General features: G+C 46.1%; 2 protein-coding genes across 3 annotated transcripts; both read right to left on the bottom strand.

Annotated features, from left to right (window-relative positions):
* Positions 1-288: 288 nt before the first annotated feature.
* On the bottom strand, positions 289-21,222 carry LOC6601715 (serine/threonine-protein kinase S6KL). Of its 2 annotated transcripts, none has more exons than XM_026991202.1 (9): positions 20,531-21,222; positions 19,173-19,279; positions 18,879-19,095; positions 18,676-18,799; positions 18,500-18,598; positions 18,173-18,331; positions 14,477-14,565; positions 706-1,014; positions 289-637 (listed from the first exon to the last, which is right to left on the bottom strand). In XM_026991202.1, exons 1-9 carry the CDS (start codon positions 20,978-20,980, stop codon positions 530-532), a joined length of 1,662 nt encoding a protein of 553 aa, XP_026847003.1. In that variant the 5' UTR covers positions 20,981-21,222; the 3' UTR covers positions 289-529. The 2 variants fall into 2 exon arrangements, with proteins under 2 accessions (XP_026847003.1, XP_002026773.1); XM_002026737.2 differs by having other exon boundaries at positions 19,173-19,276.
* On the bottom strand, positions 14,983-18,156 carry LOC113566271 (autophagy-related protein 101). Its single transcript, XM_026991203.1, has one exon. It carries the CDS (start codon positions 17,691-17,693, stop codon positions 17,037-17,039), a length of 657 nt encoding a protein of 218 aa, XP_026847004.1. The 5' UTR covers positions 17,694-18,156; the 3' UTR covers positions 14,983-17,036.
* Positions 21,223-21,431: the final 209 nt, after the last annotated feature.

The following is a 21,431-nucleotide window of genomic DNA, read 5'->3' as shown; positions in this document are numbered from 1 at the left end:
CCCGGACTTCAACATATAAAAATTAAAATTTGTCTTCTTAAGGCCTAGGCGTACTCCACGTGGAATGCCTTTTGCATTTTTCGACAGAAAATTGAAAACTCTCCTAGCGCAGAGAATACTGCGAAAAGGCTAGTAGAGCTCTACCTTGAACTGTACTTCATGTTCTGCACACAAGTACCCTAAACCTTACTTTGCTTCTTTTTTTAATATTTATCTTCCAGCTTAGCTGCCATTATCTTCGGCAGGTCAGGGCAGGGCAAGACAGGCTGAGGAATAACTCAAATTTAATCAATTGTAAAATTTGTTCTAATTATTCCAAGAAAATCTTTAAAAACAATACAATTTGGAAATTCCCGCAAGCAAGCAACAATCATTAGTTATAAAAAAATATTTTAAAATAATTAGAAATATTCAGATTATCATCGGGACACATCCGGCGGGCCGATGGGTACTGTGCAGGTTTTAGAATTTTGTAAATATGGCTGGAGCTAAAGCTGGAGCTGTAACAAGTGTCTCCTGGCTACCCAAGTCAGAAGTCCTGGAATGCTTTGATCGCCAACTGGCTGGATATTGGATCAAACTGGCTGTCTTCGTAGACCCGGATGCCGTCTCTGGTAATAATGCCCAGTGGAGAAAGCTGTCGAAACATTAAACGTTGAAGGCCTTACGTTCGGATCGGATGTAATCTCCCCGTATGGAACTTACGCTCAGCAGCTGCTTCGAGGTCAGTTTGTATCCCTTGTAAAGAGCAATCCTTTGCAGCGCCATCACACTGCGAATCCGTTGTCGCGGATCTATGGCGAGCAGCTTTCGTAGCACATCCTGTCCCTCATGTTCGAGACTGCGTACTGCGCCTGGGAGGAACTCTTCTTCGCTATCGCTGCTCCTCCTGTCCTGCAGGCAGCCATTGATCTGCGCAATGGAGGGGGCATTCGACAAGCCATCTGCCGTGTCTGCCGTACCCAAGCTCTCCTCCCGGCGTTGGCGCAGAAGGTATTGCTTAATGTTGGGACACTGCAATGGTGGAGCAGAAAGCAGAAAGTTCGCGTCAAGAAACTAGAAACAGCATATACCCCGTACTCCCGTACCGTACACCGTACTCTGAGCGATTCCAATTTTAGCCAAGAAAGCTATGGTTCGAAAGCTATAAGAATTGCAGACTATAAATAGAAGACCTGTTGCAACCTGCAACCTGCAACATGCAACCTGTTATGCTTATTGATTTCTGGCTGCTGCTGCCGATGGTCACTTTCGGTCCGAACGCCCTTATGGGCTGGATACCATAAGCGTTGTTTCAATTTTGAGCAACGACAAAAAAGAAAGAAACAGCGCACAAAAATTAGTCACTAGCTCGCAGCCATGACACATGGCAGCCACATGGAAGCCACTACCCTAATCATTATCTAAACAACTGAACTACTTATTTGGAACAGCACGCAAATACGCAAATCAAAAAAACGTCAGAGATCAAATCAGAGCAGATCCACGGACAGAGGGGACAAGGGACAGGTGACAGGTGACAACGATATTCACGGCTGCTCGGTTATTTGCTGTACAAATAATTAGAGCTCCTAACTTCGGAGCACTGAATCGGCGAAGCACCAAAGCACCAAAGCACCGAGCATGACCTTGTCAAGTGTCTCCAGTACTATCCAGAGATGGAGCTGAGATTGATCTATAGAAGGATGGATTCATCTATCAGCAGAAACGGCTCCACTCAGAAGGAGTGTGAGGAGAAGCAGCTTTCGGAGAACTAAGGAGGAGGGTCAATGAGCCTCGTACGAGGCAGAGTAGTGGTTGGTGGATGGTGGATGGATGAGACAGATACACCTCCTCCTCAGCTTAGCTTTGGACTCTTCTCTCCTCTGCTCGATGGGGCCACTAATGCATGCAAATTGAATTCAATTAGCGGTCGACTACTTTTAAAATAGAAATAGAAAACCTCTGCTGTTGCTGTTGTTGCTGTGCTTGTGAAATGTCTGTCGTTGTTGGTTGTGGTGTATACCATATAGTAGGTAGTGCTCGCACTCACACTTACTACGTTCAAGTTTTCCACATGCTAAACGCCAGTGTTTAGAAAATATGAAAATGCTGGAGTTAAATAAGGAAATTAGAAGTGTATCGGATTTTGCAATTAAGTGCATTTCGTAGCGCATCTCGATGCTCGTTTCATACAGTCGCAGAGTCCGAATATACTCTGAACTTCACATGGAATATAAAGTCAAAAAATTCAGCACATTTATGCAGTTTGAGGGAACGCAATTGTTATGTAAAAAAGGGGGGCACTTACTGACACTGAACAGCATATAATTAAGTATTGCTATTGCTATTGCTGCTGCTGCTGCTGCACTTGAAAATAAGATGAGGATTTACGTAGGAGGATGGGGTATTGCACGCACTTGAACTTAACCACAACGAGCATTAGTGGACTGTATTATCTTTTATACTGATTGTACATTTAATATATGGGTTAATATTGGTGGTTTACAGGGTATTTGACAACGTGTTTTAAATGGATAGCGGGCGGTCTGCGGTTGGTTTCAGCTAGAATTTTTTCCGACTAACTCAACTCCGCGAAAAGAAGTCGAGCAAAAGGGAATTGGAAGATCACGCGATGCGACGCGCCCAATGCAAAAACGGAACGCATCGCTGTGTGCGTGTGCAGCTGCGGGTTTTGGCTATGCGTGTGAGAGCGTTACATTTAGGATTTGGACAAACACATGTACATATGTATGTATGTATGTATACATGCAGGCAATACCAACGAAATTGTGAGCATAAAAATTGCTGCTGAAGCGATAAAGTAAAATGATGAGCATTTGAATAGGAAGCGTTAGAATACGAATGGAAATAAATCTATACTTTCTCAACGCATATCATCCATCATCCATACATGATCGTATGTACATACGTACATATGTATGTCAATGAGCCAATGATTCCAATGAGTCATTCCACACAGTGGCTGTGACAACAAAAGTCAAGGTGAGGAGTGGAGTACATGTGCACCCCAGGCCACCCCTGCAGATGCTCCACACATCCATCCACACTGGTAAATAAATCTTCAGCTGAGGGAGGAGGGAATGCATTAGACATTAGCCTAATGCCGAGAGATTTCGAAAGGTTTGACCTGCATTTGAAGCAACAAATTAAGCTTAATCAATGGCTGTGGCTGCTGTGGCTGCTGTGGCTGCTACGACTGCTACGGCTGCTGTGGCCGCAAACTGACAAACAGCGACAAGTTGACAAAGTGAAACAGTTTAGGTTTTGTGCTTAGAAAAATTAAATTAAATCACAGGCAGAAACAGAGTGACGAGTGACGAGCGACGAGCGACGAACGACGAGGTAATGATCAGTGGAAGGAAAGGGAAGGGGAGGGGAGGCGAGGCGATCAGGCATGTGTGGTCGGGGGGAAGGGATCGGATCCAGCAGGCAAGAGACAACAGACAAGGAGTGGCAGTTAGGCAGTTGGGGGGGAGGTAGCGGCAGTGGCACTGGCACTGGCAATGGCACTGGCACTGGCACTGGCGGATGGATGCCACCTTCCTGGTTCGTTGATTCAAAAACAAGTTGTGAAATGAGATGAGCGCTCCAATGATTCTGCTCTGGTTCCCTCCCGCATTAGCACCCATTTGCCATTTATTCTCATTAATTTCTATATAGAGATATGTATGTACATGTATATCTGTACGTATTCCATCAGTATTTTGCTGATGTGTGTATTTCTGCCTATTGTGCTACTGCTGCTATTTGTCACTTCTGTCGCTGATAATGTGACGCATGGTAATTGTAATTGCCGGCACGTGAGCGTCGGACTGACCGCCAAACTGCCAGAACTGCCACAGAATTTGAGGAATAATCCGATTCATCCGCAGCATCTGTTATGCCATGCCATGCCATGCATGGAGATGGAGATGGAGGATGGTTCATATTTTCTTTGAACTGGCAAAAGTCATCGGTCGCTCCTCCGCCCACCTGCCACTGGCCGCCCCTCCTGGTTGGCTGGTTGGCCAATTACTCTGCCCCACGACCGACCAGGTTTGAGTGAATAGAAACGACTGAAAAACCTTTTCGCAGTGATAATTATTTTTATATTTCCTAGAATTAATGTCCACAGTTAATTGTCTTGATCCATGATGCGGCTTCTAGTACTCCATGTACTTGTGCTGTACATTTGTATATTGTATCTTGTATCTTGCATAGTCAGCCGAACACAATCAACAGGTCGACAAGAAATTAACCGACAAACAAAGAACAACAGTCTGCAAAAGATTAAATTTCAAATGGCTACGTTTTTTATACTTGTACTTCTACTTGTTCTTGCTGTCTCTGACAATTCGGCTGATGAGGCTGGAGGCTGCAGGCTGGAGGCTGGAGGCTGACAGAAGGCTTGAATAAGGGCGATGCAGACCCGAGAGCTCTGCAGGAAATGGTCTGCGTGCCACTGTCCTTGGTGCATTGCTCAGCAGATAACTTTCGTATGGGTCGGTGTTTCATACAATTATAACGTATCTGTAGTCGTTGAGCAGGAATTATAGTGGAATCACAGAAGCAAGGAAGAGGGGTATCAATAGGCAAAGACGGCAACTACGCAGTAAAGAGTAGTACGTAATCTGAGAGAGAAAGAGCGAAAGAGAGTCGTCTCAGGTGGTCCGCACTCGCAACGCGCAACAGCAAACTGCGCTCTTCTCTCTCTCAACAAAGCGACGTCAACGCGCTCTCAGTAGTGCTGAGCGTAAAATAAGACCCGAACGAGAGTTATCGGACCACCTTGTCTGTGAGAGAGAAGTAGAAGAAAGATCACAAAGGAATTGCTGAAAGAGATGACTATAGGATGATGCAATACGTCAGTCATTATTGCGGGAGATGAAAGAAGAAGCTGGTACAAAAGGAGAGAGACAACAAAAACGCGAAAAATTCAGGAAAAAAGGCTTCCTACGGAAGTTCGACTGTATTAAATCGAAAAACAATTGTATTGGCATAAACACACCACATTTCCCCAATCAGTCAAATCGAGACTGCAAGGCCACTTGCACACACAGACAGCGTCTAGCCTCCAGTCGCCAAATTACAGAAGGCAGACCTCAAAGCTCAAGGTTCGAGGTCCGTGATCATAGGCATGGACAATGGCTAATGGAAAATCGACAATGGACATGTCTCTTTTGCAGAAAGGGCCAAGAAAATAACACTTCAATTACAGTCATTAAAATGCGTGCTGACATTAATTAGGAATTTTAAAACAGAAGAAGGGAAGAATTGAAAAAAGTGTATGTGCGCATATCTATGTATGTATGTCATATCTAGGTATGTATGTATGTATGTACATACATATGTATGTATGTGCACAGATTGCATAGATTTCGCTGCTCTGCTCCCATGGGGGAGCGAGAGAGCAGAGCTCTGTCTCTGGCGTTGTCCACCAGTTCTGCTTCTGGGCTGCTTCTGGGCTGCTTCTGGACTTCTGTCTGGATGGGCAGTGTGTGGTGGTGGTGTATTATGCGACAATGACCTCTTTTCCGTGCTTAGGACATTCAAGGCCAATAACAAAGAGTTATGTATTCGACGCATCCATAAGATACAAGGGCGACGCGTTGCCTTTGTGGATCCCTGGTCGCTGGTCGATGGTCGATGGTCGCTAGTCGATGGTCGCTGGTCTCTGGTCTAGGCGGCAGCCACAGCCATATATGTACATATGTATGTACATGGCTAGATGGCTACTTGGCTACATGGGTACATGGTCAGCAAAGTTAAGCGGCGAGTGCGCTTGCGCTGTTGAGCTCTTGTGTGTTGCAAGTGTGTATCTATGAGAGTGTGGTGTGGCTGCGTATGCGTGTCTGCATGTTGTTGTGGCATGTAGCAATCAGCAATGCTCTTAACACTGTGCGACAAAGTTTTTCAAAAGAATGGTCGATTGATTTTTGTTGTTCAGCAAATCGAAATAAATTCTTAGCCATATGGAGATATGTACATACATATATACATATATGTATATGCATCACATAAAAATCCCAGTTGTTTGTTGTCCTGTGTAATTATATTGCAGGATGATAATGATAATGATGCCGATGATAATAGTGCTGCGGCTGCCCCTGCCCCTGCCCCTGTCGCTGAGTCTGCGCTGTTGAGTCTACGACAATGTTAATGTTGCTTGCAACGCATGCGAATTTTATATTACATGATAGCAGCAGTACCCCACCCCCGTCCCCATGCCGATCCCAAGCCCCATCCCTTCCCAACAGCTCTGTCTGCGGACTTGGCTTCAGTCCAATCCGCGCTCCTCTCCATTGCCCAAACCAATTCCAAGTCCAAGTCCAAGTCCAAGTCCAGCTCGGAATCAGAATCCGAGTCCGAGTCCGAGTCCGTGCCGCACTGCAAAAATTTATTGCTTTGTCCGCCTGCCGGCCTGCTGCCTGCCTGCTGCCTGCCTGCTGCTTTCGTGCTTTCTGTTGCGGTCGCTGCGCTGTGTGTTGTCTGTGGCAGTGGCGGGCAGAGGAGCTCTTTGGCCTCTTAGCCGGCTGCCGGGTGGATGGGCCTCTCTGCAAACAGCAAATATTTATGCAAGTCGAAAGCATAAAAATGTCGCAAGAAAATACCCAGAGACAGGCCCCAATGCGACCATTAACCGGCCACTTGACTCTAAGCCAAGTGCTAGCCCGATTTTAATGCTATTGCTCTTGTTCTTGTTCTGATTCTGGTTCTGGTTCTGGTTCTGGTTCTCGCTCCTTCCCATGCCACTTGGCTTGGATGATGATGAGGATGTTGCATTGGATTTGGCCGCTGGCTGCTGCGAATCTCTAGGCTTGCATCAGCATCTGCGTGTACCTTCGTTCTGGTCGTCTTTGGATTTTCTTCGTTTTATATCTACATATGTCGCTTGATGCCCTCAATCGGCCCTTCGTCTTGGCTTCATTGTTGTGCGATTGTGGCGATGTGTGGCGGATTCTTCTAACTTTTGGCAACGCCCTTCTCAGGGATCCACCACAAAAGGGTGCTCCGTTCCCCACAGTGGGGACTGGATCCCCACTCAGAACTGATCGGGGGCGGGGGGGGGGGGGGGCTCGGGCATCGGTGTACTACGAGTAGCCCCGCAACATTAGAATACGTTGTTTTTCGCGTGAATGCATTTTCCATGAACAGCTCTGGGCATTGTCGTTGTGGTTGTTGCTGTTGTTGTTGCCCAAGCCATTTTATCCATGGAAATCATTGAGCAACTTAATAATTGCAATTATGCATGATTTTTCCAAACGCAAATATTTATGAGATTCATTTTTCGTGACGACGAAGGCAGAGGAGGCAGAGGAGGCCGAGGAGGCAGAGCCACAGCTGGCGCCGGCCAGCCTTCAAAGTGTACATGAAACTGAACCGCTGCTGGTCGTAAAGGTATTCGGTGGGTTCTGTATTCTAGGTACTATTTTCAAAATATTTATTATTTATTATTTGCTTTGTGTATTTATTTACTGGTTTATTGGCTTTGCAATAGATATTCCCAGTAATAATGCTGTCAGAGCAACCAGTAGCTGCCGGATCCATGGTCAGCGCACAGGTAGTCCCCTCGGTAATCCTTCCTCAGAGGGCCTCATAAAAACCGAAACTCAAGATTACCATAAAATAATAAAATAAAAGTAGCCAGATGCTGAGCTCGGATTTAAATTGGGTTTCCCTTTTTCTTATCTTTGCTTTTGCCTGTTACTATCCCAGACCCCAGACCCCAGACCGAGACCGAGACCGAGACCGTCCATATCCATTACCATCCCGTCTCAGAGTATTTCAAAACCCAATCAAAGCACGCCTCAATAAAGAGCTCTACCAGAACTTTCCGTTAAACGATTGCATGGCCTTAGATACAGGTCTCCCTTGCCTGTGCCTGTGCCTGTGCCTGTATCTGTATCTGTATCTGTATCTGTAACTGTGTGTCGTATCTCTGCTGTGTGTCCGTGTGGTGTGTATCTTCGTTGTGTCGGTTCCATTTTTCGGCTGCCGGGTCTCTTTACACTCGAGCTTCGTGGGTGCCTAATTTTAGAGAGCCACATTAAAAGCGACCAAAAATCAAGAGGAGAGAGTGTGGAAGTGTGGAAGCGTGGAAGAGAAGCTGGGGGATAGATTTTTGGAAGCTTGGCGGCCAGCCCAGCCATTCTATGGAATGGAATGGAAAATTTCCATGGGTGCCCGTGCCCCCACCAATCTATCCTTTTCATGGATGGTCTGGCAGTGTCTATAAAAAGAATCCCCAGTCCCACGTCCCGCGTCCCGCGTCGAGAAGCCTTTTAAGGCCGCCCCAAAGGCATTTATCATTCTAAGATAATCAACGATCGATCGGCAATATACATATTTACAATCGACCGATGGCCAATGGGCGACTGACCAACCGACCAACCACTGGAATCGACTGGCAGAGCCAAAGCCAGAACCAAAGCCAGAGCCAGAGCCAAAGGAAAAGAAATGTCTGCAGAGAAGAAGAGATTGATAGAGCGAGAGAGAGAGAGAGCGAGAGCGAGAGGCCCCAGCTTTGATTATGTTAATGATGTTCCCTGGGTAGATCGATGGATGCACTTAGCACCGTGCCTCATGCCCCGCACCTCGTGCATCGTACATCGTACATCGTACAATGGATCTCTCCTCTGCAAAGCAGCAAAGTTCTTGTAGAAGTAGATGCAACGTTTAGTCGCCTCGTCTATACTTATTCCTTGTAGCCCATGTCCATGTCCATACCGGTTTCCCCCGTACGAACAGCGTACATCTTCCACCGAACACCTCTCCACTCTGTGATGAACCTCAATTAAGCATTTTTCTTTGGTCCTGGCTGATTGCTGATGTTATCATCGGTTCAACTCCATTTGAAAATCGTGCTGCGTTTAATGATGCTTATGGCAATCGATCAGCGGCTAGCGATCCTGGCTAGTTAGGTTATAAATAGCTACAGCCTTAGCCTCCTACCCCCTACCCCCTACCACCTACCTCCTTTCTGGTCTTCTGGTCTTCTCGTCCTCTGGCTTTCTGTCTGCCCTGCGCGGTCTCTGCAAGTCTTACAAATCGCTGAGGCTTTAAAAATAGACAACGATCCAAACAGTTTGCTATTTATGGTGAAAGAGCTCCGGCTTAGACATTGACTTACAAAAAGAGTGGCATCCAGTGGTGGTGGATCCTGCCAAGCCCGACGTGCGACATACGACACACGACACACTACACACTACACACGACATACGCATGTGTGTGTGTGTGTGCATCTGTACCTTTGTATCTTTGTAAATGTATCTTTCTCTGCCGCTGCTTCTGATTCTGCCCCGTGTCGTCGTCGTCGTCGTCGTCGTTGTCGTTGTCGTTGTCGTTGTCTGTGTGCCGCCGATGTTCGTGCCTAGTACTGAACTCTCGCTGTATATGCCTCTGCTGTCTCTGCTGCTGCCTCTGCTGCTGCCGCTACTGCTGCCTCTGTCGACGTCAGCGTCAGACGTCCGTGATCTGCGCGGCGAGTGGTATATAAACGCCCCGTGTGGCTGGCATCCACTCAAAGTGTTTCTTGAAACTGACCGGTGAGAACACGCAGCGCAGCGGATTAAGAACCTCCTCCTACTAATCACAGATACTACCCGCTACTACTACTGCAACTACTTTTAACACAGTCTCTAATACAACATCTTTTTTTTCAAATATTTTTTTACACTTTTGTGCGTGTGTTGCAGCAGCAGGACGCGAAACGAAACTCGAGAACATTCCCAAATCGCCATTTCATAAACGAATACAAAGATACAAACGTATCTGTGCGATACTCAGAACAGAACCAAGTGCCAGAACCAAACGACGGTCTTCAATCTCCTAAACCAAACTACTGCAGCTACTTCGACATAAGCCAGAGGTGAGTATTGGTGTTCGGGGTGGGGGATTGGGTTGTTGGGGATTGGCTGTTGGAGGTTGGGGATTGGGGCTTCCATCCCCCCAGTAAGGACCACAAAAATTGAAATCCTATACCGAATATCTTGGCTGACTGCCCGACGGACTGCACCTGAATGTGCCTTATCTGCATCTGCAGATCCTTTAAATACACAAAATGTATCTAAATGCCTCTCGGGGACCCGTTTGTGTTGCCCCTTCCCCCTCCACCCTCCACCCTCCACCCACCACCCTCCACCCTTCTTTTCTGCTGCGGCTGTGGCTGGCAACGTTTGTGCGAAACGAGTTTCGGATTTTCTTGGTTGTTAGACTTGGCTTTAGACTTAAATGCAGTTTCAGCTGACAGGCTCTGCTCATAAATTACAAAGATCGTATCGTATCGTATCGTACCGCATACTTTGAGATACATTTAATGCCCGGCGCGTTACATAATACAAATGCAGACACACGCCACACGACACAGAAATCTAGGTCCCCCCTGGAATCGTCAAAACTCTCTTTAGGCGGGCACGGCACTCTAATCGGAGCTGATCCGATCTGTGAGGCCACTATGAAACCAAAAACAATCTTCAGGAATGCGACAGATCAAGACAGAATCCAATCGAATCGAATCGAACCGATTTAGGTCGTGTCTGGGTCTAGGAAGAGCCGTTAGTTTTTTGATGATTTCTTTAATTTGTGTCGAATCGATTTTATTGCTAATCCAATCCAACAACAAAATAAAGCTACCAAAATAATTAGCATAAGGAAATGAGCAGAGCAGAGCAGCGCACAAATTTGCACAAAGTCGCAAAGCCACAGTCCGTCCGAATTATTATATGAATTTGAATACTGAAAGCCACAGCCAAAGCCCTGTGTCTTCAGATCGTTAATCGATGCAAATGTGGGCCAATCGTCAGAAGATCCATAATTAGAGATGGGTTTAGAAACATAAGACAGGACAGGGGACTCTCCCGACTCGCTTCTGCCATGTGGCGCCATGCCACACGACACCCGCCACACGCCACACGCCTCATGCCACAATCCACAAGCCGCAAGCCGCAGACCGGGCATAAGGTCCACGAACTGTGCAACCCACCCGCAACCGAATTCAATTGTAATTTTCCGCCAGTTCTCGAGAGCGCGGTAAAATTTGATTTAATCGAATTACAAAAGAACGTTTTTCAAAAAAATGGAATGGAATGGGATGGGATGGGATGGGGCGGAAGACGTAACGCTGAAGCACGGATCGGATGATGAATGGAATGGAATGGCGAAGCGAATTCAAACGGAATAGAAAGTCCAGATTGGGGGGCGAGACCGAGACCAGACCATTGTGCAGGCTGGCAGGCTGGCTGGCAATCAACTGATGTAATAATATTTCAATTACCGAACAGTCCATCCAGCCCATGCAGCCCATCCAGCCCATCCAGCCCAGAGATGAAATTACTTAAAGGTGGTGTCGCGCGCTTGGTAAGCGCTTGAAAAAGATGGCAAACGTTTTACGTTGCATACTGACAAGCGGATGGTCCTCGAAAGAGAGCAAGTGTGGGGATGGCACCACCTTGCCCAGTCCAGTCTGCAGCAGGCTGTAAGATATATGTACCACTCACAGTCACAGTCACAGTCACAGTCACAGTCACAGTGACAGCCACAGTTTTTGTGACATTTTCTGAATGCTATAGATACATATATAGATATATCTTATACCATTATTAAACACTATCTTCTCTCTCTGTTTTGTGTGCCTTGTGGGTGTGTCTCGTTGCAGAATGAAGTGTCAACTGCTTTTCGTGGCCACCGTATGCCTGGTCACTGTATGGGCGCTCCCGGTTCCCGATGAGGAGGTGGCTATTCAGCCGGATGCCGGATCCAAGGCTGAGCTATTGGGCAAGACTGTCCAGACCAATCCAATTGAGCCGGCTCCCTTCAAGCCGGAGCCCTTCGCGGAGAAACCACTGGAGCCCAAAATCGATGCCAAAACTGTTCCCGCCGCACCCGTCGCCACTCTCGAGCCTGCTGCCAGCATTCCAGCAGCAGCATCCGCATCCGCTGAGCCAGCCAAGACAGAGCTCAAGTTGAGCGCCCCCGATGTGGAAACTGCTCCGGCCATACCCGAGAAGGTCAATGCTGATGAGGTCAAGTCTGTCGAGAAGAAGCTGCCGATTGCCCCTGAGGAGCCCCAGACCAAGACCCAGACCCAGCCCATTGACACACCTGTCGAGGCCGAGAAGAAGCAGGAGAAGGCCGCCCGCACCGAGGAGGAGGAGCCGATCGAGGCCCCCAAGGCCATTCCATTGGTGGAGGCCCCAGCGCCAGTCGCTAATGCCGAGGTCCAGAAGCAGCTTGTCGATGAGGTCAAGTCCCAGGAGCCCAAGATTGACGCCAAGTCTGCCGAAGAGCCAGCCATCGCCGCTCCCGCTGCTGCCGCCGATGCCGAGAAGGAAGCCCTGACCCCTGAGAAGCAGCCCGCCCGCCAAGAGCGAATCAGCGAAGTCGAGCAAAAGGACGAGAAGGCTGCTGCACCAGAGGCTGCCTCCTCGGTACCTGAAGTTCCAGCTGCTCTTCCGACCGCCGCTCCAGCAGAAGCTGCCAAGTCAGAGACCAACATCCAGGTGATAACTCCAGTCGTTTCACAGCCAGAAAAGAAGTCGATTGAGGGCGGAGTAGCCCCAGGCAGCATCACGCCCGCCGCTGCACCCGCCGCTCTGGCTGCCCAAGCCAAGTCAGCCCCAGCCGATCCCCAGCAGGCCAGCAAGCCCGAAGAACAGGTCCTGAAGAACATCCCCGAGGTGGTGGCTGCCGAGCCTGCCAAGGAGCAACAGAGCCAGACAGCTCCCGTGGCTTCCGATACCATTGCCAAGACCCTGCCAGAGGAGACCGTGCCAGAGGTAGCTGCAGCTCCAGTTGCCGAAGCCAAGAAGATTGATGAAGCACCAGTTGCTCAGCCCATTGCTGCAGCTCCAGCCCCAGCTCCAGCAGCACCTCTTCCCACTGTCGCCGAGCCAAAGAAGTCGTCGGAGGAGAAGTCCGAGTCGAAGAATGAGGAGTCTTCCGAGTCCAAGGAGTCGGATGAGAGCAGCGAATCCAAGGAGAACGTTTCCAACTAGAGATAGAACGAGAGAGCGAGAGAGCGAGAGAGCGAGAGAGAGAGAGAGAGAGAGAAAGAGAGAGAGAGCTTTACACCCTTAAACCTTTAAACCGCAGCGTACCCGAACGGCAATCTTCAGCCCCCCGTACACCTCTAGACCCCAATTCCTAGACCCCCGAGCACCACTGTCACCACTGTCATCCAGCGCCTTAATATTACGATCGTAGTTAGTGGTATTCTTAGTTGTAAACGATAGTGTCGAGAGTGGAGTGGAGAGGAGAGCAAAAGCAGAACAAACAAAAATCCATAAATACGAAGATCCAGATAATCCACAGTCCATCAAAGCGAAGATCGGGATTGAATCCCCGCAGCGGAGCACGCACACACAATAGAATGGAATGCAAGGGATGCAAGGAACATACAAATAGCAATAACAATAACAATAAAAAAACAAAACAAACAGGACAAACCGCTAAGATGGCATAAAGTTATACTTATAAATTAAATTTAATTAATGTAATTTTAATTAAATTTTAGTCATTGCAAGACAACAACACACCCACACCCACACCCACACCCACACCCACATCTACATCCCACCCTAGATCCTGTATCCCCCCCTAACACAACACTATCAACTATGTATCTTTCTCTACGAGTAGGTTCCTCCCCTGTGTACGATGATGATCCCATTCAGCAGCAGCAGCAGCAGCAGCAGCAACGAAAGGCGGCAGGCAGGCATCGGATATCGGATGTATGGTATAATATTAATAATTACTAATTAATAATATTATAAATGAAATTCACCCTTTTTTTTTGAATTGAGTTTTAAATTAATGAAACTACATTTAATACGATGATAGTGGTATAGCGTATATATGAGCAGAAATATATATATGATTTTATATAGACTGAGAAAATTCTTAAATAAAAAGCGAAAAAATTAAAAAAAAAAACAAAAACAAAAACAAAAACACACACCATTGATAAATCCTCAAAGAGCTTTGGGAAACCTTGCGGTTGGGTTCTATCCTCCCTCTCAATTGAACAGCAATTATAAGCGACAATTGGCTGAGATCTAAATACATATGTAACTACAACTGGCTTTGGCTTGTCCAATTACAGAATTACAGACTTCAACAGGCACCAGTTGGAAGCAGTCTGTCGTCTGTCCTCTGTCTACGCCGTCTATTAGTGGCTCAGTCAATGGCGCTATCCGTAAGCTGCATCCGTGGTGTGGTCGAATTACAGACCCGATCCACACCACTACAGCTCTACAGTTCTACAGCTGTACAGCTGTACAGTTCTACAGAGTCGGAGAGTATCAAGTATTCCCCATAGATGCGCCGAACATGCACCTGCAAACCAGTTCCACTTCGTAATGCGTTTTACGATAGATGGATCGCAGCAGGCCAGACCAGACCAGACCAGATTAGTTTAAATTAGATTACCGACATGGCACATGCTCACACATTCTCAATGGGAATTACTGGTTACTGGCTACCGACTTTGCTCGCTTACCTTCTGCGTTAGCATCTGACAGGCAATGACGCCCAAGGCCCACCAGTCCACTGCATGACCGTAGGGTTCGCCGCATAGTATTTCGGGTGCTGGAATGAGATGAGAGCGAAGAGAGCGAACGTTTACCCACCCGACAAAACAGTTTTTGGTGAAGGAAGAAAACAAATAAACAAAATAATAACCAAAAACAATCAACTATGAATAGTATTTTGTTCTTCGGCAAACCGAAGAGTGGACTGATGAAGGATATAGGGATATAAGGATAAGTGGGGGAGGGGCAAGGCTATCGGAAATCCATTAATTTTGATTACAGCTATGCTATCTACATACGAGATAGACTATCGGTAGGATATCGGATTCGAATCGATTCCAAACGATTCGAAAACTCAGCTAAATATGGAATTTCTAAAGAGGATTTAGTATGATTTTGAATGGATGGATCATGGCTTATGGTTTACGGTTTATTGGATTAAATTGATCAAAATCAAGGCCAATTACATTTCTAATTTGTGTTCAGGTTCTGTGTGATTCAAAGGTTTTATTCTGCTTAATTCGATTTTACAAATAATTGTTTAATTGCAAAGTACATTTATGGTTTATGGTTGGTTGTTGTTTACGTTTATAGCTTGGACATACACACATACATACAGACATGACATCGATTTACATAGATACAGACATACGTTCGTTCGATTCAATTCGATTCGATTCGGTGCGCCAGTCGCCAGTCGCGCCAATCGCTAATTAAATTTAATAAACTAAAAAACACCATGCAAAAGTACACAAGTTCCAAGTGCAACAGATTTTTGTGATGCTTCTGTAGGCAGGCACCACACCACACCACTCTGATCTGCTACTGATCTTTTCCATAGCAGGAGACAGTATTATCGTCTTGTCATATCCATCTGCGCATATCCATATCATATTTTCAGCCATCTTTGAGCGAGCTTTGAGTTCATTTCCCATTCAGACCCAATGGATCGATCATCAATTTGAATGCTCTTCAGCTTCGGGCGTAGTTTCAAGTTAGTAGAACTTCTAGGAATTATCATACAGCTCTCTTCTCTCCTCTCCTCTCCTCTCTCTTCTCTTTCGTCTGGTACTTGCTAAAACTATAATTTAATCACTACAAGTACAATCACAATCATTTCAAAATAATTACCGCCGTCCTCTCATTCTCTCACTCCTCTCTTTGCATATTTATCATTTTTTTTTTTTACACGGATCGATAACATATTATTAATTAAGTAACACGTTAGTTCAAGCAACTATAGTTAGTGGTGCCTGCCAGCAGCCATTTGAATGGAAAAGCTTGACGATTGAAGATTGACGACTGCCGCACCGAATCCACACTTAAATGTACGCATACAGATACATAGATACTTTTTCACTTAGGTCTAGGAGTGCTCAAGATAAGCTTTGGAGCAAGAGACACGCGTGGGCCGTTTGATTGATTGATTGGTGGGGTGTTTGGCCCACTAATGAATGAGTTTAGCCTAAGATTTTGTTGTTGTTGTTGTTTAATTAGCCAGTATCTAACGCAGATTAATCGATACAATTACTGATCAAAACTAATGTATCTTTTACTTTTACTTTTACTTTAACACTTGGTCCATCAATGAGTAAAACTCTGTATCTGTTTCGGTTTCGGTTTCGGTTTTTGTTTCTTTCTGCTTCAATACATTTCACTCAGTTTTGTGATTAAAGAAAAAGTAGACCATAAATCCTATACCTCCTGCTACAGCGCTCTCATCCATTCTGGCTCTATATCCGTCCTACTCTTATGCATGGAACACACTAAAACAAACATTTTCTAAAGGGACTGGCCCTACTCCTACTCCTATCTCTATCTCTACCTCTACAGCTCGAAACTCTTCTGATTAAAAACCATTTAATGATTGTAAATACAAACAGCGAAGCGATACTCTATATGCTCTACAGATACAGATGTGCTACAGATCGCACCGCTCACTAAGAACTGGACTGCACTAAGAAGCGGCACAAGGGGCTTGAAAATATAAAAACGATAGGTCACGCAGTGTACCTCCTCTCTCGAGGGAAGGGACTATAGCCGATACATTAGCAGATAACTCGAATGAAAGTTCCTCAAGCTTTAGCACTGAATAATCTGAAGATGGATGATGGATCTTTCTACATATTGCATATTGCAATTTCTGGCACTCTACCGCATCAGATTCGTATCTGCACTAACAAAATAATCAATAACTAACAACTAAAAGTAGTAACAAAGCGAGCTTTGAAGGAGTCCAAAGGGAGTCCCTTTACATAATATATTGAAGCTCCGGCTCGGGGGGGGTACACAATAAATATTTAACTACTTCGTACTCCTATCAGCATTAAAAATGGCTCTGATTTGGAACGCAACGAAACACTTGAAGCCTTGAAACTGTACGTTTCCAGAACTAAGAAATAATAGTCACAAAATGTTAAAGTTCTCGGTCGCGGGCTTCGTATTCCGATTTGAATTTGTATTATTCGTTCACTTGTCTTGGTATTTCTACAGTAGTAAAACTCGGGCTCCAGCTCCTGCTTTAGCCAGTCACATTGCGAGCGTCTCCTTGATGATCTTTTTCATGGCATTGCCCATGGAGGGTGCTGCCGAGCCAGAGGTGGAGTAATCGAACTTAAACAAATACGGCTGAACATCGGGGAAGGATGTGTCGAAGATCAGGTCCAGCTCGCTCTGGCTGGGTGTCTTGGGCACATAGTCGTGCCGATTCATCAGCTCCGTAATGTATATGACTTTTTCGGTTAGGAGATCTGAGACGTTCTCGCGACACAGCTGCCGCTCGTCCTCGTTCTCGTGCTTGATCAGATCGAGGTGCACCGTCCACACCTCCCACGGTATGGACTCCTGCGGGAACGGCCAGCGGTTCTTCTTCTTCTGAAAGAACTCCAGGCTTATCTGCCCCGAGCCGCAGCTCTCGTTGGAGCGCAGCTTTTCACTGAACAGGTTGATGGCTCGCTTCACCTTGTGCGTCAAGCTGTCGGAGGTGCAGCACACATAGGTGAAGTCAATGAAGTTGCAGTCGACATCCGTGTAGCCGACAGTACCGATCGAGTACTGGGCGTCGCCCGTGTACATGAACTTGCCGAGGCAACGATGGAAGAGTACTGTCTGGAAGATGGTGGTCACCGCCTCGTCCACCTGCAGACCCTCCATAGTCAGGTCGAACACTTGCGAGCGTGCGTTCATCGTGATATACAGTGCTATTCACAGTGCTTAAGGGAGGTACTTTCTTGAAGGATGGATGCTTGAGGGCTCTGCTGTTCTTGCTCTCCCTTGCCACAGAATGTTTCCCTTTCTTATTTAACTTTAGGTCTGCTCACAGATTGCTTTCAGTTCAATTATCTTCTGCCCGTAATTGCCTGTATTTGGATTCTTATTTACATTCAACTTAGTTTCTATATGGTATGCCGTATGCGGCCTGTCCTGTTCTGCCCTTTCCTGCGCTGTCTATTTGTCTATACTGCTTTTGTTCCCTGCTGCTAGATTGTATGGGGTTTGTGTGGGTTTTCCTTTTTAGGCAAACTCAACACCTTCTTCGAACGGTTTGAATTTGATTTGGATCGATGGATCGGCGTCTCTTACTAGCTAAACACAAGTGTTTTGTTGGTTTTTATTGGTAATTGTTTTTTGTTTGTTTGTTTGCTTAAAGTTGGTTCAGATCGTACCCATGTATTTGAAAGTGCCACAAATGGTGCGCGTATTTGCACCCAGTTTGAGCCACTTGCTAAGCCCGAAGTCCGTCAGCTTGATGTGAAATTGTTGCGTTAGCAGAATGTTCTCTGGTTTCGCATCGCGATAGATGATGCCGGCGTTGTGCAGGAAATCTGTAAGGGAATAGCCACAGGTCAATACGGGAAAGTGCTCATGTATGATTGGGTATAATCAGGGGTCTAATCAGGGCTATTGCTAACGCTTTTGCAATTTGTTATTTGCTTTTCGCTATCGGAAGATGATTCACAGCCGGACAATCAATCCGCCATTCAATAACTCACCGATTGCTAGTGCAATCTCTCCAATGTACAGGCGCACTAGGTCAATGGAGAAGTGGACAATTTTCGAGAACAATTCGCCATTCGGTATGTATTCGGATACTGCAGTAGAGATGAGAGAATCAGGGGTCAATTGTTTGCGAAATGATGAAAGGATGCAACATTCTAAGTCAACATACGAATGTGAAGATTGTGACGGTTCTGCCACAGATCTATTTGCTGCACGATGAACGGATGATGACCGCAGACTTTCTGAATATCTGCCTCGTCCTTTATCTGTCGCACGCTGTTGTCCTCGATTAGCTGCAATGCAATGCGTAAATCGAGAGTTACCAAAAATACTTGAACCAGAGAGTCTGTATCTGTCGTCGAGGAACCTTACCTTTGATTTCTTAAGAACTTTGAGGGCATAGCACGAACTATTGTCCGTCCTATTGCACACTTTGAAGACCACACCGAAGGCTCCCTTCGCCACAAGATGTTCAATCTGGAACTGTTCGTTGCGGCTGGCTTCCTTGAAATGCGAGCTAAATATTGAATTCGTCAGTGGACGGTGCCATTGCGTTTTTCTGCGACGGAAGCCCTGTAGCGATGTCGAGCTGGAACAAAATTTTAGAACAATATTAATATGACTGCCACTAGGATTTTAAAATACGGACGGACTGGTCTGTCGTACCTCTTGCGTGTCGCCTTGTTCCGATGCCGAAAGGAATTGCGAGCCGCCGAAAAGCTCCAATTAACGCGCCCGCCGCTAAGACTGCCAAGGCTCCAGGTGGAAAGCTGCTTTATTCAGAGAGAGAGAGAGAGGGCGAGAAATTAGAAAAGTTAATTGTGCAGAAAACTTGTGTCTTTTTGTGAATATTTATTTATTTCAAAGCAGCCGCCGCCAAAAACGATCGTCGAACAGCTGAGCGCAACGTAAAAAAAACGAGCGAGCGAGCGAGACGGCGCACACACACACATACGGCTGCACAGTGGTGTCCCACGAAACTGGTCAGGTGTGTAATCCACAGGCGATGGCTGGGAGGGTGGTTGGTGGGTTTGTTCAAGATAACGTTATATGTATGTGTCTACTGCCTGGGGCATTTCTAGAAAGAATCTCTCCGATAGCAGCTCTTGAATTATTTCACGCTTAAAGGTCTCATGGAATCCATCCCGAAAAGCCGCGTCTGTAGCGGCCCGATCATTCCTTGAGTGAGGTCACTTGTACCTCCATATGTTTACGCATACATGCGCACATGCATGATTTATGCCACTACATATGTATGTAAATGTGCACTAGTTTTATGTTTTCGATGTTTTTCGTTTTGAGCGGTGTTCCCCAACTGAGATTAATGGGCAAAAGAGAGCGAACATTTTGATCGAAATTCCCTTCCCACATGGAAGAAAATGAAAGAAAGAGAGAACACATATTTGATAACGCTTACTCTATATGCTCAGTACATACATATGTATGTATGTGTTATATATATCCATACATATGTATGTACATATATGTATGTATTCTGATGACGCCAGAATTTGCGCAGCGGTAAATAGCATGACAATGAAATTTGCGAACGCGGAAATATATATGTATACACTCCACGCACACACGCACACACGCACATGCATACATATATGTATATGTTTATGCAAATGAAATTGTGTACTCAAAATGAAAACATTAGAAAAGTGCGGAAGTTAACTGTTAACAGAAGAGCCCTAACATGTGCTCTTCAGCCCAGAATTTGGTGACCTGGAAATCTTGATGAAACTGAGATCGGTTGGAGAGAGTATAGCCAGAGCCATACCGCGTCGTAATTCATTTGCTGCCCATTCGATGGGAAAATACGAAGCATACACCAGCCAATGACGCAGTATTTATTTTTACAGCAGACAACGGAAAATAAACAAATACTGATGACAAAAAAGTATGTGGACAACAGCGGGAAAAGGAACCTCTATCGGTACAGTACATATCTACAGTAAATGTACATATGATACATACATATGTACTGTGTTATCAGCCCATGTGGCCCATATTGTACGAACCTGCTGCAAGCGTGGTTGTGGTTGTTGTTGCTGCTGCGGCTGCTGTAATCCTACCGTTGTCGCACAACTCAAAGTCGATGCGGCAGCAGCAGCTGCTGCTGGTTGTGATTCTGCCTCAGCTGTGACGACGCCGATGCTGTTGATTGCCACTGGCTCGGGCTCAGGCTCGGCCTGGGGCTCTGGGTGGGCAGGAGGTCTCTGTAGGGATTTTCTACTGCTGCCGCCACAGCCAAAGGTTGTCGAAGGTAGCGAATGTTGTCGTCTCTGTGGTGGTTCTTGTTGCTGCTGCTGCTGTGGCCTCGTCGTGGATGCAGTTCCAGTTGCAGTTGCAGTTGCAGTTGCAGTTGTGGGCGCTGCTTCTGTTTCGATTAGTTCATGGCGTTGTGCCGCTGCTTCACGAGTGCTTTGCGATGTCCTTCTGTTTTCATGCCTTGTTTGCGAGTTGCCCATCAAAAACTTCCACTCGTACTAATCAATTCCGTAGTTTTTACCCGTTCGTTTATTTGTTGTTGTTTATGCACACTCGCACCGCACGCGCACACCAAGACAACACACCACACTCTTCTCACACACGCCACGCTCAATCAAACTCCGCTCCGCTCGCACTCACATAAGAACTGACGCAGGCACAGAGGCCAAAAAGGCACTACAATTGCGCAATCACTAAATTATATTGCAGAAAAAAAACACAAAACAAAAACTCGAGAGAACTCCCACTCTAAAAAAACTACAACTTAGTTAGAGCCGTTTTAAGTTTTCCTTTATTTTGTTACTCTATGTTGTTGTGCGAGTGGGGGATGTGATGTTAGAAAAATATATCGATATTATTGTATGTTCATGATATATTTGTGGAAACGCGATGTGTCAACGCGGTAACATTGAAGTGAACATTTTTGGAATG

Source organism: Drosophila persimilis, unplaced genomic scaffold (genome assembly GCF_003286085.1).
Source record: "Drosophila persimilis strain 14011-0111.01,24,50 unplaced genomic scaffold, DperRS2 tig00000653-arrow-arrow-pilon, whole genome shotgun sequence".
Classification (NCBI taxonomy): Eukaryota; Metazoa; Arthropoda; class Insecta; order Diptera; family Drosophilidae; genus Drosophila; species Drosophila persimilis.
This window is presented reverse-complemented; position numbering and strand designations above follow the sequence as displayed.

Coding starts and splice junctions, on each gene's coding strand:
- LOC113566271 (XM_026991203.1), bottom strand. CDS start 17,693: ATGAACGCACGCTCGCAAGTGTTCGACCTGACTATGGAGGGTCTGCAG.
- LOC6601715 (XM_026991202.1), bottom strand. CDS start 20,980: ATGGGCAACTCGCAAACAAGGCATGAAAACAGAAGGACATCGCAAAGC. Junction 19,096..19,172: donor AACAAGGCGACACGCAAGAG/GTACGACAGACC, acceptor ATTTTGTTCCAG/CTCGACATCGCTACAGGGCT. Junction 18,800..18,878: donor AAGTTCTTAAGAAATCAAAG/GTAAGGTTCCTC, acceptor ATTGCATTGCAG/CTAATCGAGGACAACAGCGT.